Source organism: Camelus bactrianus, chromosome 34, assembly GCF_048773025.1.
Source record: "Camelus bactrianus isolate YW-2024 breed Bactrian camel chromosome 34, ASM4877302v1, whole genome shotgun sequence".
Taxonomy (NCBI): Eukaryota; Metazoa; Chordata; class Mammalia; order Artiodactyla; family Camelidae; genus Camelus; species Camelus bactrianus.
This window is the reverse complement of record NC_133572.1, coordinates 19,135,697-19,157,770: the sequence shown is the minus strand read 5'-3', so window position 1 is coordinate 19,157,770 and position 22,074 is coordinate 19,135,697. Positions and strand designations below refer to the sequence as shown.

At 42.2% G+C, this 22,074-nt stretch overlaps 1 protein-coding gene across 4 annotated transcripts in view; it reads left to right on the top strand.

Moving 5' to 3' along the window:
• TMTC1 (transmembrane O-mannosyltransferase targeting cadherins 1) overlaps positions 1–22,074 on the top strand; it is a 239,362-nt gene that overhangs the window by 20,270 nt on the left and 197,018 nt on the right. For 3 of the 4 annotated variants that reach the window (XM_074357366.1, XM_074357368.1, XM_074357365.1), the window contains exons 2-5: positions 226–403; positions 8,912–8,985; positions 11,428–11,604; positions 15,614–15,808. In XM_074357366.1, the coding sequence (XP_074213467.1) occupies positions 226–403; positions 8,912–8,985; positions 11,428–11,604; positions 15,614–15,808 (624 nt within the window). The remainder of the gene's footprint in view (positions 1–225; positions 404–8,911; positions 8,986–11,427; positions 11,605–15,613; positions 15,809–22,074) is intronic. The other variant, XM_074357367.1, reaches the window with a different exon arrangement.

The following is a 22,074-nucleotide window of genomic DNA, read 5'->3' as shown; positions in this document are numbered from 1 at the left end:
TCCCTGAAGTAACACTGAATCGCCTTTGCCGTGATTTCTGTAGAGAGCAAAATTTTTAGATAGGAAAAAAATTTTACTCAAATATATAGAGTAACCTGATATGAGGAGTCATTTAAAATAATTAATCGAATAGCTTATCTTTCAAATGAGGGATTCCCTCTGCTGGCCGTGTGGCTTATATTCATTCTGTTTGTAGCTAATTCAGGTTTTGTTTGCTTTTTGCAGGCTAAACATATTTCTGACGGGCATGAACCCATTCTACTTCCACGCAGTGAATGTCATCTTACACTGCCTCGTGACCCTCGTGCTGATGTACACCTGTGACAAAACTGTCTTCAAGAATCGTGGGCTCGCTTTTGTTACGGCGTTGCTTTTTGCTGTGCATCCCATTCACACCGAGGCAGTGAGTATCGCTGGAACGCGATGAAATAATGATGCCGCGCCCCCCCCCCCCCCAAAAAAAGAAAAATCCCTGCTAAACTGATCTTTTTCCTCTTTGGAAACCATGTGAATTTAAAGCTCTCTGAAAGTGTTTATCTTTATATATAAATCATTCTGCGTGACAGCTTTTTTTTTTTGAATGTTCAAATGGCTTTCCTGTACCTCCAGGATTTAACTGCTTTTCTAAATAACCACTGTTATTACAGGTAGTAATAAATGGCCACCGTTCTTTATTTGCAGAAAATTTAAGTCCTAATGTGCTTTAAACAGCAAGGGGCAGTTTGGGATGCTTATCATGCTGAGTCACTGTTCCTGCTCTGCGTTTTTTTAAGCTTTTCCCACTCTGCCTTCTATTTATAATGCTCATGATGCAGAGCTGTAAGTGCTGGGGGGGAAGACCATTAAAAAGTTAGACTGACACACTTAGGGGACTTACCAATAGTTTTCCAAGTTATTTAGTAGGAATTGTAGTTATTTGGTGAATGATGAGATATTTATTGAGAAAATATCGATAGTTTAGATCTGTGGTCTTATTTAAAATATAGACCTAAAATGTGGCCTCATCAAGCCACTTTGCTTCACATCTCAGTAACCACAGGTGGTTTATTTTATGTGTATTGCTAAGGGTTGATGAAGACTTTGCAAGGGGCACCTGGGTATCACAGTTAATGTTTCCAGAACCTCAGCTTGCACATGGACACTTTCCAACAGTTTACATCCAGGTTTGAGATCACACCTGGGGGAAGGGTGTCACGTTCATTCTCCCCTCCCTCTTCCCCTTTCAGTCACCGTTTTCTTATTTAAAAAAAAAATAAAAATGGAATGTCTTGCATACATCAGAATCTTACCATACCGCAGGAGCCCAAACAGGCACCTTACAGTGAAATAATTTGATACATTGGTGTCAGCCAAGCCTCCTCTAATTAAAGGTATCAGAAACCCAAAGTAGGGCTTCCTGTCTTTCTCTGTCTCTACATATTTCTGTGAAGGGTGCCGCGGGGCCTTAGAAGTAGGGGCTGGTGGCCTGTGACATGGCTGTCATGAGGGTGCATATCAGTGCGTTCATTGGGTTTGCCCCGAGAAGTCTGATTGGGCCAGTTGGTTTGATGATGACAACTGGTCAGGCTCTGTGGTGGGTATTTTCCACAAACAAAATTCTAGCTCTGTAAGCCCAATGTTTGGACACAAGGGCATTTCGAGTGAGTGATTAAAAAAAAATCATTAAAAAAATTACATTGTTAAAGGTAATTTTCTCAGCCCTTTCTGAGTATTTGAGACAGAAGAAGGTGCCTGTAAGTGGAAGACGCTGAAGTGTAAGTAATAGTCCTTTGGGAAAAGTCTTGGTTAGGCCTTGCTGCTGTACCTCTGAGAAACTGTGAAAGCAAATGACTTTAATGACAGGTAACTAACGATTGGTAGGCTTCAGTTATTTGCTTCCAGCCAGATTAGAGGACAACCTGATAGAGTTGTCAGCTGGTGGATCATTAAACATTATGCAAGATGATAGATCACTGTGACTTTTGCACGTAACTTGAGGGTTCAAGGAATTAAGTCACCGCTAGAGCATGGCTTCCTCTGTCTCCACTTACTTTTGTGAACAGTCTATAAATTCAAAAGCCAGGGATAGGATTCATGCTGCATGCTCTCTTCTTCTAACAGAAAGTAATCTTTAGTCATAGGTAACCGAACTTATTGACGGGAAGTCTGCTACACCTGTATTATTGAGGTGTATTTTTATATTTAATAAATGACTCATCATTTTTCTTATTTATGATGTATTGAACAATTGCATATTAATACTAATTGGAACAATAATGCAAAATTGAAAATGTAGCTCTTAGGTGCTTATGATCACAGGAAATTTTAAAAATAAATTTAACTGTATATGTATTTTTTATTACAGAGAGAGGATGATGGATTATTTTAAAGCTTAACTATGTAATTCATTAAGACAAAATGCTGAAGGGGAAATAAAATAGAAATAAGAGTTCAAGGGGAAAGGGTGTGAAATTTAAAGAAAACTTAGAGAAATTTAAAGAAAAATCTGTTCATATTTGTATGAATGGAAGATGGTAAGTTTCAAATTGCTGTGGTATGTTTCAGATTCATTTGGTAGATTTAAAACAGTAACACTGTGGTCCTATTTTTAAACGGCCATTTTTAAAATTCGTGGGAAGTTAGATCCTTTGAGGTATTTAGAGTTATGAAGAAACGTTTTAGATCTGAGTTTTAAATGATGAGAGAGATACACAAGTTTCCAGTGTTGTTGTTGGATGTCACGTGAAGGGAAATGGTCATGAATTACCACTCCCAGCCGCATAGAATGTATGACGCTGAGTCAGTGACAATATTTTAATCTAAGCCCATAGACAATACGTAATTTCTTAAGTAGAGTTGAAAATCCATGCTCACAGTGTCTTGGGGAAAATTTCTGTGGGAAAGAACAAATGAATAGGGTAGTAATGGTCCTAATTCCATGCTTGCAGAGAGGCAGAGCATGAAATACAGGTAACCTTGGACAATGTGATCATAAGCTAATAGAGTTAGGTTGAATTCTAAGAAAAAAAGAAAATCCTGTTAGTGAAAATGACCTTTAAGAGAGGGTTTCAACAAGCTTTTGTACTGATCAGGGGAAAAAAAAAATCAATGGTAACCCAATGACAAAGGCAAAGGAGTCTGAGAGCTGGACATTTGTTTACGGAAGAGTGTTAGAGAAACTGTTTGCATTCACAAGGAGATGGGGGTGTGTAAGAAGAAGGCGAAGAAATCTGACCAATATGATAATCTATACTGGAAAGTAAAATCAAGAGACCATTATCTGATTATAGAGAATAGTTCAGGTTTCTAAGGTGGAGGACAGAGAAATAGGAAAAAGAAATGTGCATTATAGAAGACATAGTGATAAATTATTTTAAAAAAGTAAAATAGTCCGTAATGTGGCAAAAGAGGGAGTTAGTGGGGGTGTATCTCCCCTTTGTTAAACAAGAACAAAAATGAGGCCAGAAATTATGGCTGGAAGGATGGAGGATTTAAAATTTCAAAACATGTTAATACGGTTAAGGATTTGCTTTCTTAACTGTATCATGAGCAAAGAGTTAATGAGAACTTGCTTGGGGCAGACCCCTCTTCAAAGTGCCAAAGGGGTATATGGGTGGACAGCCACGTCCCTCCTCATGATTTGTTCACAAGCTCTTGGAAAAGTCAGAGAACATACACATAAAAACGTACAAAACAAAGCAATACATTGTAATAAGGCAAGAATTCCAGCAGAGGGAAAAATTATTTCCAATTTAAGAAGGGAGGAACAAACTCATTTATTTACTTAATTTTTCAACAGATGTTTGAGTGACTATCAGACAGTCAGTCAGCGTGGGGCTGTAGCAATGAATAAGGCAGACTCAGCGCTTTCCTCCTTGGAGGCCTTGTGATGCTTTTGGAAGGGTTTCCTGACAGTATATTTCTTGGGAAATTGATATGTTTTCCTGAATCCTGAATCATGAGAAAAATCAGTAGAGAAATCGGGAAAGTGGGGAAAATCGTTATTATTCTCCCATGAGAATGAAAACTTAACAATCATTGTGGAGACATTACTGGTTTGAAGGAATGCACTTCTGTCAAGTCAAAAGCAAGAGCAGGAAATGCTGACACGTGGAGTTGAAGGTGAAGGTCAATGTTTCCACACCTGGGCCAGGAGCACATGGGCGAGGACACGTCAGGATCTAATCAGCCAGTCTGGCTTTCGACTCTTGCTATGAGTTAAGTGTATGTTCTTGGCCCTGTCTGACATGAAAAGAACTCATCCTTGCAGATAAAATAATTAATAACTTTATACATATAGTACACTTTATACAAATCCTGTGAGCGGTATTCCAAGAAATAACAAGTTTTGGGAGCAAATTAAATCCTTAATTAGCAATTTCCACTTGTGATTCTGTTAAGCTTGCTGGGCGATCTGAATGTTAACAGTATTTGAATTCTACTCATTTATGTTCACTGGGGTTTTTTCCAAATGTTTGATTATTTGTTAAAGGAATGCAGGTCCCAGGTTACAGCTACCGGTTCGATGATGGAAACGTGTGACTTGAGGGCAGAAATACACATGGTCCATCTGTCTGTAGCCTTGAGCAAGTCCTTTTGTTCGGTTCAGCCTACATTGTCAGGGAATCAGGCCCCAACTTCACAGTCCTTCTTTGGTCCTGTTGCCCACTCCCGCCCCCTCCTCATTTGCTCCATGCGCTCATCACTTTATGCCTTCCCTTCCAGAAACATCCCGCATGCTTTCACACCTCTCTTGTCTCTGTCTGTAACGCTTCTGCACTTCCTCTCTGGCCCAGGATACACATCCCCCTGTCCTGAGTTCCCTGAGGTCTTCCTCCTTGCCCATCATTTAGGTCTCAGTGTATACGGCCAGTCTTCCCATGAAGGCTTCCCAGATCCTACAGTCCAGATTAACCCTTCAGTCTTCTCATGGCAGTGATTTCACGTCTTTTACGATACCCGCACTTTCCTTGTATCTTTGGACTCCCCACCAGATGTTAACTCCTTGAGGCAGATTTTATCCTTTCAGCTGGCATAATACCTGGCAAATAAGAGGCAGTTGGAAGATGTTGACTGGAGTAAAACATGCAATAACTGTACATGATGATATTGACAAACTGAGTCACAGCGAATATGGCTGGTCTGGACATAGGGTAGTTGATGACAAGCCCCTTGTTGTTAAGACACTAACATCTTTGTCCCAGAAACCCCAGCTTAGCAGGGTACAGAGTAGATGGTCAGTGAATGCTTGGTGGCTTGGAGCTGGCTGCAGAGCCTATCCGTGTGAGCACTGACGTTTCAGCGCCCGCTCTGAGCTTCCGCTCCAGGGGACACTCCGTTCCTCATACCTGGGCGCGTCCAGCGGGCACACGCTCTGCTGCTGATTCCCAGCTGCACTGACTGGCCACCATCCGGGAAGCAGGCCTTCAGACGCCTTTAATGCATTGGTGATGCTTGGCTAGCCTGTGTTGATTGCCTCATTCCATTGCTCGCTACGCCCAGTATCAGCTTGCAAGTCTTGCTGTTGTCCGAGCTGGCCACGTCGGTTGTGCTGTGATGGGTGTCCCTCGGGACCCAGACTCTTGGCCTTATCCCAAGACGTTGTTGTTGGCCAGCTGGGCTCTCTGTTTAACCTTCCAGAGGCCTTACAGGTGCTGTTGAGCTCAGTGCTCAAAATGGTGGTGGTGTAGACTGAGCCGGCCTGGGCTTCTCAAGTGAGCTGTGTGCAGTTGTAGCTTTAAAGATGGTGGGTCTGAGTTGAGCCTTGACACTGAGCTGAAACCGCGTTGTCATCGCCTGCCTCCCTTGAGTCACGCAGTCTTCCTGATTTGGCACTCAAGTTCCTTATAGATGAACGGATCAATGAACAGTGTGTGGTCCGAGCAGCCACATTAAGAGCTTTCAGTCCTGAACTGCCAGTGAAATTCTCCGGCCGTGTCCAGGTTTCTCGTGGTGTAGATTAGAGTAGAATTTTTCTCAATATGTGAATTGTTCTCAATCCATATGCAGGTATATAATTGAATTACTTTTTATTGAGGTTTTTAACTAATTGATATATTGGACTATCTAATAAAGTTAACATAAAATATCACACATGTAAATGTTAAAGTAAAAAGATGGTTTCCTTCAGTCACATAGGAGAACATGTCTTGGTGCTAAGGGTCCCACCCCTTTCTCTGTGGGGAAAAGGAAGAAGGAAGGACAGTGACATTGAGTGGGCACTGTATGTAAATCGTCCCACTGGTTACAACAGTGACATGAGGTGGGGGCATGATGCTCACCTTACAGACAAAACCAAGTCTCAGAAATTAAAGATAACGAAGTTGAGTCTCACTCAGCAACAGTGAGTCTGTTTAAACCTTGGATGGTCTGGCTCCATGCGTGTGTCTTTGCCTCTCCTTTATGACTGCGAAGTGTGCTCATCGTATGAGGATATTTATAGATTTATTTCCCAGAAAACTATTTTCTGTTATTAATTGTTGATTGATTCTCCAACACACTGTGGACTTCAGGTCCCTTATGATTTGGGTAAGGCTGTTTTTTGTGCCTGAAATGTCAAGCCTGTTCACTTCCCTTGTGAACTCTTCCTTATACATGACCTTGTCTTTGAAGCACTTTTTGAACCATACCCCATTTTTTTCCTCTGTAGTTTTTATTTCTTGTATTTCACGAAGTTAAGAGAAATGCACGCACATTTTGAATAATGAAATAATACAGATTAAAAAATAGCCTTCTGTCCTCCAACCCTCTTCCATTTCAGTCTCTTTCTGAAGTAACACGTTAAAAAGTATTTTCAAACTTAAAAAATATAATGAACATATACTTTTTATTCAGAGTCACCAGTTTGTAACATTTTGCCACATTTTGTTTTATCTTCCTTTCTCTCTTTCTCCCTCAATATGTAAAAATATTTGTTTTCTGAAGCATTTGAGAGTTAAGTTGCATAATTCATGCCCCTTTATACCTTAATAATTTAGTTATATATTTTCTAAAACCAAGGCCATTAGTCATGTTTCTCTTTAGTCCCCTTTCGTCTTAAGTTTGGAACAGTCACCAGGCTTCATTGTCTTTCTGTTACATTATTTATATCTTCAAATATAATTTAAAATGTATATTAGGATGTGTATAATACAAAGTTTTATTAATGTATTTATTATAATATCATAATGTATGCTATGCTACATAATTATGAGTATATAATAAATATATATTATATAATCTATAATTCATGATTTACATGTATATTATATTGAAATTTTATAACATAAAAATAACATAATATATTAAATGTGTAATATAAGAATACATAATATAAGAATATCTAAATATAGAATATCATATAAAATAATATAAATGCATAAGATATACATATATAATATGAGTAAAATATATCATACCTATAATATATGAAAGTATGTTATATGCAGTGTTTATTATGATAGTTATGAGATGTAATGCAATTGATTATAATATATAAATGAGAAGATATTAAAACATAATAAAATTGTAATGTTACAAACTAATACAGAATTATTATATTTTATACTTTTAATCTAAAATATTAATTTATTTATTTAAATAGAGCATTCCTCATCCTGGGTTTGTCTGGTGTTTTCTCAGGATTGTTTCAGGTTATGGACCCCTGGCTGGAATGCCACCTAAGTGCTGTTGTGCCTTCTCAGGGTGTCACCTGCAGAGGCATGCCACGTTCTCGTGCCCTGCATTGGTGAGGTCCTGGTCGATTACTCAGTCAAGGTGTAATGCAATGTAATACACTTTCTCCATAGTATAATTATTCTTTTTATTTTTCCAGTTCGTAAGTCATTGGGAGGAAATGCTTTGAAGCCTTGCAGATCCTCCGTGCTCCATCAGACTTTCACATTTTAGATTTAGCGTCAGTTGATATTTTGTGATGTTTCCTGTTGGATCCAGTCTTTTTACTCTTTCTGGAAGCAAAATGGCTATTTTTCAGCTGTACTGCACCCTCTACATTTATCAACTGGCTTTTCATTGTAAAGAAGAGCTCTCCATTCTTTCCTGTTCACTTGCTTTCTGCATGTATATATGTAGTTATTATATATGTATTCATCCATCCATCCATCCAACCATCCATCTGTCTGTGTGTTTATCATTGGTATGCACTCATGGATGTCTGTTTTCTCAATGGCTTATAATTAATTACTGTCCTTATTTAGTATGATATTCAAATTGTCTCATATTTGGTCAGTGGGAGCCTGTTGTCATTGGCTTCTGTGTTTTTTCACGTGTACCTGGTATTTTTTGATCCCTTCCTTACTTCCTACCTTGAGAAGATACCCAGGCACCTCTTACATCGCCCGAGCTCAGCCCTGGAATCAGCCACTTCTCTAAGGAGCCCGTGCTCTCTGTAGTGGAGCTGCAGCCTCTGGTTAGTGCCAGGAGCCAGGATGGCTCTTTGCTACTGGCGTATCTTGCTTTCAGACCCCTTTCAGTGACAGAGCTAAGAAGCACACACACACACATGCACGCACGCACGCTCACCTAGAGCCATCATGAGTTCACACTCACTCCATTCCGTGGTAGTCTTTCCTAGTATTCTGGAAACATCCTCTGTTCCATTAGCACAGTCTAGCACTCACTCATTGCTCAAAAAACATTTTGAGAAAACCAATGAAGGCATGCACTGTGTTGCTGTGAACTGACCATCTACAGAAGAAAGGTTCAAAATGAAGTTAAGCGTGGAAATCTGGCCCCTTCCTTTTTCTTTTCCTCCTTCTATAAACTTACTGTTAAATGCATTGGACAACCAGAGGTGGTTCATCAGATATCAGAATTTGAAGAACAGTATGTTTTCTAATTTATCATTCCTTTCATTCATCAAAACAAATACATTTCTGTAATAATTTTCTTAAAGTAGTGTTCTGAGATTTTTTTTTTCCCCCAAACTTTCTAGGTGGCTGGAATTGTGGGCAGAGCTGACGTGCTAGCATGCCTGCTGTTTCTGCTCGCCTTTCTCTCCTACAATAGGTACGTGTGGCAAAGAACACCCTTCTCTGTGATTACAGCCGTGCTGTTCCCTGGGAATTTGTGCTGTGTGTGTGTGTGTGTGTGTAGACTCTGAGCTTCTGCCTGAGAGAGGAGGGAGGTTTCTCGGCACTAAGATGCTCAGCACGCTTCCTGGAGACCTGGGATCTGCAGCCCTCCCCTCACCGAAGGCTCTTGCAGCCACATCCGGAAGCCTGCCATAGCCTTTCAGAAGGACTGCTTTCCCAGTGCTGGGAAGACAAGCTCTTCCTTCTTGATGTCCCCGTATTTGTAGGTTCTTACCGAGAATGGAATTTGAAATCTTAGCTCTGAGCCAGAATATACTGGGTATAGTCCTCTCTTGTATTTAACTGTGACTTGTTTGATTTATTTTTTTCATTTTGGTCCTACATATTTTTTGCCCTTTTTATCATCCCCATTAAAGTAGCTCAGAGCCTAAAATAATAGGCCTGAATGGAGCGCAGTATTCTCAGCTGTGTTTCCAGTTTACACATTCTTTTATCAAAATGCAGAAGCTCCTTGCTTTGGGAGACTGAAAAGCTATAAAACAGTTTCCCATTATATTGCTCCTTTCCTCCCAATGTGATTGGAGTCTCACCTGAGTTGTGATGTATCCACGCAGAGAATGGAGGGGAGAGGTTAAAAAGAACGTGAGTGGAGGCAGATGACTCAGAGCGTGACTCAGAAAAGCGGGCCAGTAAACCACGCTGCCCTACTTCACGGAGGGCTGCCTGGCTGAGGATCTGTGAACCTTGATCTTTGGGTCAGTTCATCGGCCCACGAGCTTACAAAGCCCAGTGACTCTGAAGAGCCCTGTTCTAAACCGGTGATTCTCAGCATGCGGAAAATTTGCCCACCTTGCCCCAGGGGACATTTGGCAATGTCTGGAGATATTTTTGCTTGTCACAACTGGAAAGGAGCAACTGGCATTTGGTGAGTGGAGGCCAAGGATCCTGCAGTGTACAGGACAGCCCTAACGTAACAAAGAATCATCTTCCTGAAACACCAGTAGAGCTGAAATTGAGAAGCCTTGATGTCAACCATCTCAGACCTTGGATCAAGAATGAATGAATTACGCTTTATGAAGTTTTGGCTTAAAGAGCACGGCCTCTCCTTAGGACGGCACCAGTCTCCTGGTCCTGGCTTCGCAGCCTCCTGCTGCATTGCTGGTTACATAAAGTGCGATGTTGTAAAAATCTTAAAAAAATATAAGCCCCAATTCAGCAGTCGTTTCCTGTTTACTCCGGTGTTAGAAGGAGGTTAATAATTGAGTCTGAATTTTTTCTGTGAGTTAATGTTTTTGGGAACATGAGTGGGCCGGCAGCGCATCCGTGTCTGTGGATTAATGAGCCACACAGTGTTACGAGTTTCTGTGGTGCAGGCCATTCTCACTGGGAGTAATTTAAGCCATCAACCAGCTTCAGAGAAAAAAAGCATGCCTGCTACAAATCTGGTGTGTAATTCAGGTTTGTTCCAGGACGTAACAATCAGGGTGAGATGTCACAACTGTGGGTGTGCTGGCCTTCAAAGGAGTAGGAGCCAAAAACAGGTGTGGAAGGCCCCTGCTGAAGGAGCAGTGTGGCTTCCTGGTGTGGGGCCGATTCTGCTTTGTAAGGTGAGAAAGGACTTTACAGCCACTGGAGGGTTTTAGGAAATCCCTGCTGGAAACTATGCTGAGGGAAAAAAGGCTTTACCTAATAACAGCCTCATAGGAAACAAATTTTAAAATACAGATTAGCCAGAAGAAAAGGAAAAGACCAGAACATCTGTGTTTGCATCACAGAGGGGAAGGATGCTTGTGGCTTTGTACGTACATCTGCTGATTTCTTTGTACAGAAGCGTATGAAACACTTTCACTAAAAAAAAAAAAAAAAAAAAAAAATTGTCATGATGAACACTTGACATGTGGTAAGTCATTTATTGACTGTTCCCTGCAACACTGCGATCCCATCTCCCACGTAAGGGAGGCCCAGAGAGGCCACTGACCGCCCCGTGTTATTCTCTTACTCACCTGCAGAGCTGTGATTTGAACCCAGGGAGCCTGGCTCCGGCATTCATGCCTATGGCTTAGTAACCTGTATTATTCTCTTAAAATATATTTGCTTGAACATCTTTCCATGTCACTTAAATATATCTCGATGGTAGAATTTTAAATGGTGTTCGTTTTTTGGTGTTCATTTGCTGAAGGACATAATTTACCAGAATTTATATATGCCTTAATTTAAGTCTCAAATTCAGTATTGTTACTTTTTTCCGTCTTTGCAATTTAAAACAATTCTTTGCTGAACATTCTTGAAGAAAAATCTTTGCTCACCTACTTAGACTACCATGACATTGATGTTAGATCTTATCTTGAAAAGGTGGTATTTCTTAACGACTCACATTTCTTTTTAAGAGTAAAAGAATCTCGGCCCTATTTTTCAGGAGTGTGGACCAGTGCTGTGCTGGGGAGCGCGTCCCTCCCACGGCTTCCCCCTTCTTCCTGCTGCTCAGTTTGTTTCTGGGGACTTGCGCGATGCTGGTAAAAGAGACGGGCATCACGGTGTTTGGAGTGTGCTTGGTTTACGATCTCTTTTCCCTGTCCCACAATCACGACAAATCGTAAGTCACTTTAAAGTGTTGCTATCAAGCAGGGCATGTGTACAGAGGAAGGACTTAAATCAGTAATTCTCAAACTCCCGTTAAAAAAATTGGAAGTATAACATTTTGTTGTATTTCACCTTAGACCATAAAATAACAAGGCTTATTTCCTAAAGATAAATGCTTTCTATGTGTTCAAACTCTTTACTCTCTTAGGAAAATCAGAGAGGACTATAAAGTTTTTGTGAGCCCCAGACTTGTAATTGAAAGGTATCTCTGCTAATTGCAAGTTTGTATTGCTAGACTGTTTCGGTTGCTTACTACTGAGAAATCTTGGTTCACACGGAGGAGTGGTTGCAAATGATAACAGTTTGTTAACAGCTCGCCTTGAATCTCTGCATTCCAGTGAGTGTTATCCATCACAGAACACCACTAAATTGGAATCTGTTTACTTACTCTGGAGATTACTCAGGCTTTTACCTGAGTCTTGGAAGGGGCCTTTTGGAATTCCACATACAGGTGAGGTTTAGACTGGAATGCACGTCGTCTTCCAGTTAAAGAACAAGTTTATTTAATAGCCTATTTTCATTAAAAAAAATTAAGGCATATTCATTTTATCCCATGGGTTATAGATGCTAAGAAAGACGAAGGTGAATTAAAAGTTCAAGCACATACTGTAATTTTCTCCCTCTATCCAATCCGTAATTACTAACAATTTGACATGCAGACCCCATTTTTCAGTCATTATAAGGCCCTTACATTTGAACTTTTGAAAAATGTAGCCGATTTATTCTCCTGCCTTGTCTGATGAAAAATTGTATCTTTTAAAAAATCCTGCCTTTTTATCCCATTCCCTGCCTCTTTCTACTTCTGGGTAGAGAGATAAGAGCAGCGCTTTTGAGGGGCAACAAGCTGAGATGATTCATTAAATTCTGATCACCTTCCTGCCTGGGAGTACTTGGAGATAATTTAAATAGACGTCAGCGCTCAGTTGACTCTCTGTAAATCTCAGAGGCGTGGAAAAGGCAAGAGCCCGGTTATCATTTTGACCCAAGCTCAAGCCAAGAAAGCTGTGAGCCAAAGGACCTCCCCTGGGCTTCTAGGAGAATGCCTTTCCCCTGTGTCCTCTCAACCGATGGGAGTAATTGCGCCGCTGACCTTACTGCTGAGAGAGCAGCCTATCGGCCCTCCAGCTTCCCACTTGCTCTTTGCATCCGCTCGGTATCTGCCTCCCAACTTCCTTCTGCTTTGCTTTACTGACAACAGAGGATGTGACAAGTGACTGCAGACCCTCCCCTTTGGTCCAGTCAAGCAATATTTTAACCTTATGTCAACTGAAAAAAAAAAAACAAAAACCCTACACAACTTGAACGTTGAGAATTAGGTTTTATTTGGAGACATGACTGAGGACAAAAGCATGGGAAGGAAGCCTCTCAGATAGCTCTGAGGGGGCCTGTACCCAAGAGGTCAGGGAGGCACCAGGAACTGAGTTTTCGCTGAGAAAACAAACAAAAAAACAAACAGAAAAAAATGTAGTCGAAATTCAAAAGGTTATTGCTCATCACAAACAAGCAGACATTTCAAGTTAATGATTTTAGTGCTTTTCTGTATATGGGAAAATATAAGAGTCTGCGCTCATTGAAATTACTCCATTGATTTGCATTTCAGCCATCTAGGGCCTCCATCCCACTTCCCCTCAGGTGCACCTTTGAGGCTGGCTACAGTGGTGATGGCTTGATGGTGGACGACATTCGTTGTTTACGGGAAGGGCAGGCAACATTCTGTGTTTACTGAAATGGTAGGCAGCATTCCTTCGTCCACCCTCATCACTGATCATCTCTCCTCTGGTCGTGGGACTCTCCAGCCCGGGGGTGCCTTCGCTCCTTGCTTCTCCATCTGGTCGCTGTTGAGCTGGGCTTTGTCAAAGGAAACAGTTGTTTCTTTTATTCCTTTAATAACTGTTCTTGACCATCATCCTACCAAACAGCTAGAAGTTCTATAGAAAGATTACTGCTGATACATAGCTTAGAAGTTGCATGCCTCATAGTCTGTGCTTTCGTTTTGTTTTTTTAGTAACTTTTAGCTCTCACAACCACCAGTAACTCTGTATAAGTAGAGGCACTCATTCTTTCCTTCATCCTTTTATCCATCCATTTAACACATTCTCATTCTGTGTCTGGCCAAGAATAGCGCAGATAAGATTCCTTCCCTTAACGAACAGTCCTGGGGGAGACAGACATCACATAAGTAATTATGTGAGTCACTGAGTCCAGCTGTGAAGTGATAGGAAGAAACGGAGAGCCGGGAACAGGGAGATGTGGCCCTGATCACACTTAGTGTCTCTTGGGAGCAGGCGGTGTGCCAGGCACTGGGCCATGCCGTTTACAGGTATGAAGTCACTTAATGCTCACAACAACTGTTACCCTCGTTTTAGAGGAGAAAATACAGGCACAGAAAGTAACTCCTCCAGAGTCACCCGAGCCCAATTTGGACTTCTGTCTGTTTGACTTCAAACCGCAAGGTTACCCTGAGAACCCCGGCCTCCACGGACAGCGTACAGGACAGGGACCGGGGACCTCCCAGGGCAGCTGCAGCTCAGGGCCTGGGCTCCACTTTGTATCAGGAGACCGGCTCAGAGGATCTGCCTGTATTGGGGGTCCTGACCTCTTTGAGAATCTCATAGAATCTTGTCCCCTTTTCCTAGAATAATGTATACACACACAGTTTGCACAAATTCTTACCTGCTAATTTAGAATCAACATCTTGGCACTAGGTTGTTCTTAAGATCTCTTCTTGTGTGATTCAGGCAGCAGGAAAGAAACAACAAACACGTTTCAGAAGCCCTTTCCTACATGAAGAGTACTTTATTCCTGAATTTCAAGACTGGGGCACATGAAAAGAGTGGGATTTCTTTTATTTGACATCGCCTTTAAGAAGAAACATTTTCAGTGAAAGCTCAGCTCATGAAAGTTAGATTTTTTTCTTTTTTTAAAATTAGGATATAGTTTCCAACGTGCAGAGAATAACAATCCTTGACCCTGGTCCCTACCCTCTCTCTATAGAAATAACCACGGTCCTGAATCTGGCACTTTTCATTTCTATGATGGTTTGTATGTTTTTACTTAATAAGTATATACTAGTGAATATCAGACAGCATTGTCTGTGTCTTTGCAAACTTCATGTAAATGGCATTGCTTTCTTTTCTTTTCATTTAGCATTGAACTTTTAAGATTCATGAATGAGGATACAGCTATAGCTCATTCACTGTAACTGTCGTGTAGGACTTAATGATCACCATCCGTCCGTTCTTCTGGATTTGGAATTTAAGTTATTTTCACTATGCTGCAGTAACTTTTTGTGAGCACACACCTGTGGGTTTCTGTAAGGCATAACCACAGAAGTGAGGCTGCTGAAGTGAGGACCACAGGTGGACACGTGTTCCCTGTGCTGAGGCCAAGACATAGCTCTTGAAATGACTGTGGCAGCGGATGAGAGGCCCCCACGTTCCCCGTTCTCACCATCACTTGGTAGTATCAGACTTTTTAATTTTTGCCCAGCGAGTGGTTATGACTTATATCTCAGAGGATTCGTGAAAGAAAAATGGGAGGATACATTGGGCAGATGGTTTATGAGCAACATTTTCAAGAACGTAATAATGTAAATCTTGACTATCACCGTGACGAGTTGCGAGAATTCAAATTATATTTATTGTGAGAGAAATATATTTGGAAGATGAAGAGTGAAGACTGTGTGTGTGTGTGTTGGTGACCATGTAAGAAGGACTAAGTCCTAGTCTTCTATAGTAGAAAGTCAGTAAGACAATTCTAAAATTGAAAAAAAGAAATAACACGACAATTTTATGTTATTTTATAAATATTGTGATAAATACCAGAAACTGAAAAGCTAAAGGACTTGTGCACGGTTGCTTCTAGGCAGCAGGGCTTGGGGATGGGACAGGGGACTGCGCTTCCTTGTTGCAAGCCTTGACGTTCTGCTTGCCTCTGTTTCCCCTCCATTCCCGCCCCGTCAGGAGCAATGGGGTCCTCGGCGCGCGCAGCCCGCAGCCGCCCGGGAGCGCCCAGCCCGCGCACCCTCCCCGGGAGAACGGGAAGCCCCAGCGGCCCCCGCACAGAGGAGCCTGGGGCGGCTGCCACGCTCCATCGCCCCCCGAACCCAAGAGCAGCGGATTCCCGGTGTCGCCTCGAGCTGTGAGGTCCTTGATGAGGTACTGGGCTGGGCTCGTTGACTCTGCGTGTTTCCACCAGCGAGCGTCCCCTGCTGCCCAGGGAAGGCTGCAGAGGTGAAGCCCTGAGTCGGTGGCTCTTTGTGATCTCCCTCGGTCCCTGGTTTCCCTCCTTCCTCCTCCTTTCCTCCCACCTCCCTCCTTCCCTCCCTGCTCCTCCCTCCCCGCCGCCCCTCCCTGTATTAGATCAGATAAGAAGGGAGTAGCTGGAGGAAGCCAAGTAGAAGGCCTGCTGTCCGCTGTGACTTGGAAGCAGGGGGTGAGGCTGCGAAGCTTCAATTAAGAAGCACAAACATCTCGCGGCTCCCCTCGGGCACCGGGGCACAGGCCCCTCTGCCTCGCCCCGCCCTGTCCGCCCTGCTCTGGGTCTGTGATGGGTATTTATTACAGCACAAATACCGAGGGGGGCCCAGGGGACGCTGCCTCTCAGAAATGATTTTGAGGATGCCGGAAAATCTTTAAAGCCTGGGATTTTCTTTCTTTTTTTTTTAATCTTCTGACCTAGACATGAAAATGAACATAGACTTATCAGCACAGGCGCTGACTGAATTACCGGGCCGCTAAAATAGTTCCCGCCATGGGCAAGTCAGAGTAATAAAGATGGAAATTTGATTCGTACTATTAGCAATTAAGTATCAGATTGCTATTCTCATTCTTCTGGGCAGTCCCAGACAACCCCCTCTTTTCAGGGTCTTTATTTCCAATTATTTGTGCCTTTTTCTGTCTTTTGCATCTTGCTCCATGGATTCATTCATCGACAAATATCTATTATCCACCACGTGCCTGGCCTGCTTCCAGGCATCCAGGGGTGTCCCGGTGAATAAGAGGTCAAGGTCCTTGCTCCTGTGCGGCTTCCCTTCCAGTCAAGGAGGACAGACGCTAAATAACCAACAAGGGATGAACAGTGTGATGGGGAGTGGTGGTTGGGCCTGGCTGGGGTGCATTCCCATCGGTTGGTCAGGGAAGGCCTCCTGAATCCCCGTGGATGAGCGGAGGGGCTAGCCCTGCTAAGATGTGGGCAGAGGGCTCCAGACCTGGGGTAACGAGCGCGTGGGGGTTGGACGGAGTGAGGTCAGGGGTGGGCAGGCCCAGGTAACGAAGGGCATGTTGGCCGTGGAAGCAAGAGTGGATTTTGTTCTGCGTGGAATGGGGAAGATTTTGGAGGGTTTCCTTACTGTTGTTTTGTTTGTTTAATGTGGAGAGAATGTTTATATTTGAAAGTTCACTCTGGCTTCTTGTAGTGCGTGGTTAGGGGGCGAGAGTAGAGCGGAGATGAGGGTTAGGAGACTTTTGTACAGACTGACGGAAAAAGAAATGGTCTTGGCCGAGGGTGGTGACAGAGACTGGGATGCAGGGTTACGGTGCATTTGGGATAAGTTTTGGATGCAGATCTAAGAGGACTTGCTGACTCTGGGGTGAAGGGGTGAGGGCAAGGCAGGAAACAAGGATTTTTGGGTTTCTGGCTTCAACAGTTGAGTGGCTGGCGGTGTCAGTTTGCTGCGATGGAAAGGCTAGAGGAAAAATCAGTTTTCTGAGGTTTGGGAAAGGATAAAACCACAGTAATGCATGAAATTCCCGAGCAAGAAAGAAGAGACATAAACAGTCAAAACCTGGAGGAAATCTTGACTTTTTTCGGTGCAGGCCATGAAGGAAAAGAAGACAGAACATTTGAGGAAATTGTGAATTTTTTTAAGGAAGGCAAAGGAGGAGAATAAAGAAGAATTAATAGGGTGTTAGAGAATTTCAAGGAGGCACGAGTCAGACCGCAACATGCCAGAGTTCCGTCAGGGCAGGGAACGTGTTGGGTTTGGTCATATTTGGGTCCCCAGTTCCTTTCATGGTGTCTGGCTAATAGAAGTTGCTCAGATATTTGTGAAATGAGTGAATTAGTGAGTGGATGGTAAGAAATTGTTGGACTTAAACATACATAGAACATTTTCAGTAAATTTGGCAATGAAGAAATGGGGAAAAGGATGCTAACTGGAGGGGTGTTGGGTTTTTGTTTTCATTTTTGTTTTAAGTTTAATGCGGGTGTGTATCTATGTAGATAACTTGTAGAGAGTAGAGATGGAGGATGCTGGGGCAGAAAGAAGATGAAATATGAATGCCAGTGATGTGCTGGTGAATGCTGAGTGACTGGCCCTCCAAAGACAGTAAACTCTGACTTGTTGTGTTGTCCAGTTTCCTTGTGAATGCTCCTGCCATGGCTGGTTTCCAGCCACAAATGTGACATCACTGAACGTGGAGTTGGAGGTGTGCCCTAGTCCACCATCAGGTGGCATTTCCACTGCCTTGTAGACAATAGACATGACTGATCTCAAGAGCAGAGAGAGAGAGCAGTAAAATGAAAGAAACTAATTAGGAAGTGATGAACTTTGATTATTTATGGCCTTTGTTTTTTTTTTCATTTTTTTATTGAGTTATAGTCAGTTTACAATGTTGTATCAATTTCCAGTGTAGATCTCAACTTTTCAGTTATACATGAACACGCATATATTCATTGTCGCATTCTTTTTCACTGTGAGCCACCACAAGATCTTGTATCTATTTCCCTGTGCTATACAGTATAATCTTGTTTATCTATTCTACATACGCCTGTCAGTATCTAGAAATTTCGAACTCCCAGTCTGTCCCTTCCCACCCCCCTCTCTGCTGGCAACCACAAGTTTGTATTCTATGTCTGTGAGTCTGTTTCTGATATGTATTTATGTTCATTTGTCTTTTTCTATTTTTTTCTTTTCTTTAGATTCCACAAATGAGCGATCTCATATGGTATTTTTCTTTCTCTTTCTGGCTTACTTCACTTAGAATGACATTCTTTAGGGACATCCAATGGCAAATGGCATTATGTTGTCATTTTTTATGGCTGAGTAGTATTCCATTGTATAAATATACCACATCTTCTTTATCCAGTCATCTGTTGATGGACATTTAGGCTGTTTCCATGTCTTGGCTATTGTAAATAGTGCTGCTATGAACATTGGGGTGCAGGTGTCTTTTTGAAGTAGGGTTCCTTCTGGATATATGCTCATATTACCTTTGTTTTTAGCATGATTTGAGTTTATATATAATGTAATTTTCAATGATGGGTGTTTTTAATAACTGGCCAGTAAGATTCCTGAAAATTGAGTAGTCATCTCTTGGAAGCCAGTGTGAGTCAGCTCCTGCACGCCGGCGCAGAAGACCGTTCAGGAGGGAAGACTTTATGTCTGTTATCCATCTCCTGTGTACCAGGAAGTGGGCCAGCACTTCCCACATGTTATCCCATGCAACTGTCACAATATTCCTTTTGGGGAAATCTTAGAATTCCCATTATCAGGAGGAAATGGAAGATCTTAGAGGTTAAACCGTCTGGTCCACATTTGCATAGATAGCAAGGGGTAAGGTTGATTGGAACTCAAGCTGTTTGACTCCTAAGCCTTTGCCAGTTTTCTTTGCTCTGAAGTGGAGAGTCCTGGGTGAGGACTTGGCTTTAGGGAGGAGGCAGGACCCCTGTGTCATGCTCAGTGGAGCTGGCTTCCCTGCTGAACTTTCAGAGGTAGGAATATTCTTGCAGCTCTCCTTGGGTCAACAAAGGAGGCACCTCCTGACTTGCTTCGATATAGGGTGTTGGTGCTAATACATTGAAATAGATGATATGCTTTTTTTTTTTTTAAACCCTGAGCACCATCCTGTTTTAGAAAGAATGATGCCTGGAGAGCAGTCCACAGCACAACTGGAACTGGGTCAGAGTCTTACTAAGTTAACATGCTTGCGGGCAAGAAGGACCATCATCCTTCCTTGGAAACGAAAGTTGTCACAGAGTGTCCTTTTTTTGGAAAGGAAAGGTGTCATGTATTTGACTATAAATTTGATTAGCATTAAAATTATTTGTAAAAGCTCTGCTTGTACTGTTGTCAGAAGGTGATCAGGTAAAGAAAATGAAAGTTCAAAGAGGCGATACCGTCTTAGTTCTTAAGATCTCTGCGGACAGTGAATGATGGCTCCTTCACTTACTGGATCCTGGACAAGTGATTTTACCTCCGCGAGCCTCAGTTTTCTCATCTCCAAAAGGGGGACCTAACAGTAGGACCTGACTCTAGCATTGCTTGTCAGGACTGCAAGCCATAGTGCGTGTCCTAAGCGTGTGAAGTGGTGCCTGGCACACCGTGACCAGCAGTCAGTAGAGCGCATTAGTAGTAGCTTAGTGTTATGAGTATTATTCTTGTGGAGGTTTCGAAACACCAGGATGCATCGTGAAGCTGGTGAACTCATAGTTTGCAGGCAAAGAATGGGTTTGTGTGGGATTCTTTTGACTGAACTTTGAGACTACCTGCTAGTGTGTATTTGCGTTGCATGCATGGCATTAGACTGTCAAACAGGTGTCTTAATGCCACATCAGGCAAAATGTTTTCAGAAGTTATCTAATACAGGGGGACATTCCAACCCAGGAGGAAATCCTACTGCAAGTCATTGATGTAGTTAAGCTGTTTCTCTGTGTGACTCAGTGATTGGCTAATAAGTAGCAAGCGCAGTGAACCTAAGCCTTAGGGTCTACGCTCTGGAGTCAGTTGAAAATTCAGTTATACGACCTTTTACTTAATTGTTCCATGGGAAATGAGAGCTGTTTTGTGTGTAAACCTTCCTTCCCCCATCCTCTTCGTCACACATGGGCACGCTTTCCCCTTTCACACTGGAAAGCTCAGTGAATTCTACGTGAATCTTACACTCCTAACTCGTACCTGTATGTAGTCATGTTTCATGGATGGACTTGATTGATTTCGTAGTTAAATGACAGTGATTATGGTAGGTGTTGAAGGCAGTTCCTGGCTCAGTAAATTCCTGCTAATTTCCTCTTTGTCTGCTACTTTACAGCATCTGTCATGAATCATTCATTCATTCATTCATTCAGCTGTCAGTATTTACTGGAAACCTTCTATGTGCCAGGCAGCATTTTAGGCGCCAGGAATATTTGGCAGTGAGGTCAACAAAGCCCTGCCCTCATAGAACTTAGCTGGATGGTGATCATGGTGTTTTTATCTAAAATGGGCTCATTTTCTGCTTTTGTGGGTAAGACCGTGGTTAGATTTTTCACACTTCAGTGTGTCTTAAAAGTTTTTCTTGTATACCTTGTACAGAGGCATGCAAATCAAGAAACTAAGACAAGTTTAGGACTAGAGAGCAGGTTGGCATGAGGGTGAAATTGCAGGGTAATTAAATTCAGGGGACTTAGGGAGACATAGAAATATTTTGACCTTCCCTGGTAGAGTGGGTAACTGGTCTTTCAGTGTCATTTTAACGCAGACTTTGCATTGTACTCCTTTCCCCTAAAGTAAGAAATGCTGTGTGGATTAAACTCCTGAGGTAAGATTTGGAGCTTTCATTCCACACGTATGATCCTGTGAGTAGGACAAATGTGTCCCAGATTATTATTCACAGCCTCATGTCAGCTTTGAGAGAAACTTAGTCAGCCAGTGAAATGAGGTTTTTCAGGTGACAGAAAAAAAAATCTGTGTTGAAAGCTTGTATTACTGGTGAATCATTGGGTTTCCCCCCCCACCGTTTGACATACGTTTCTGGTTGACTGATCTCAGATGAGCCGTTTTCAATCTCATTCAGCTACTGCTTTAAAAAAATGGGGTGACCAAATGAGAGAGGGTGGCGTTAACTAATAGGGCTACACAGAAAATACCTCCAGCAGTTTAAAGTGACGTCTGGGGATTCGCATTAATAAATCCTTTCCCCTACTATAAAAATCTCTTAATGCAAATGTAAACCTCATTACATGAATCCACGTTAAGAACACAGACCACCTTATGGAAGTAGATATTAACTAAGATCTTATTTTGAAGAGACTTTGCAAAAGTATCCTTGAATTGAGATGTCTGGAGTACACTTTCTGTTTCCTGTGTGTGAGCCCATGAAGCATTAGACTCAGAGTGTATTTTATTCTTTTAAGCCTTCATTGGTTTGAGCAGAAAACCCTTGTTTCCAACCTCGATCCTCAGGAAGAAATCCCAGAGAGAGGAATTTTGTAACCAGTCACATTTATCACCTAGATATGTGTATCATACATCATTTTTCTCCTCGTTTTCCATTTTTTGAAGTCTCCATTTCTGTTTAACTGTGGTCATGTGACACTAGCATTCTGAACGTTCACACGGCTGTCACAGTTCTGGGATGTGATAAGATTAATCATGTTCAGTGAACTCTTGGAAACTAGTGAGCACAACAAACACACCTAGAGACAGAGACGCGATGCTCTGTCG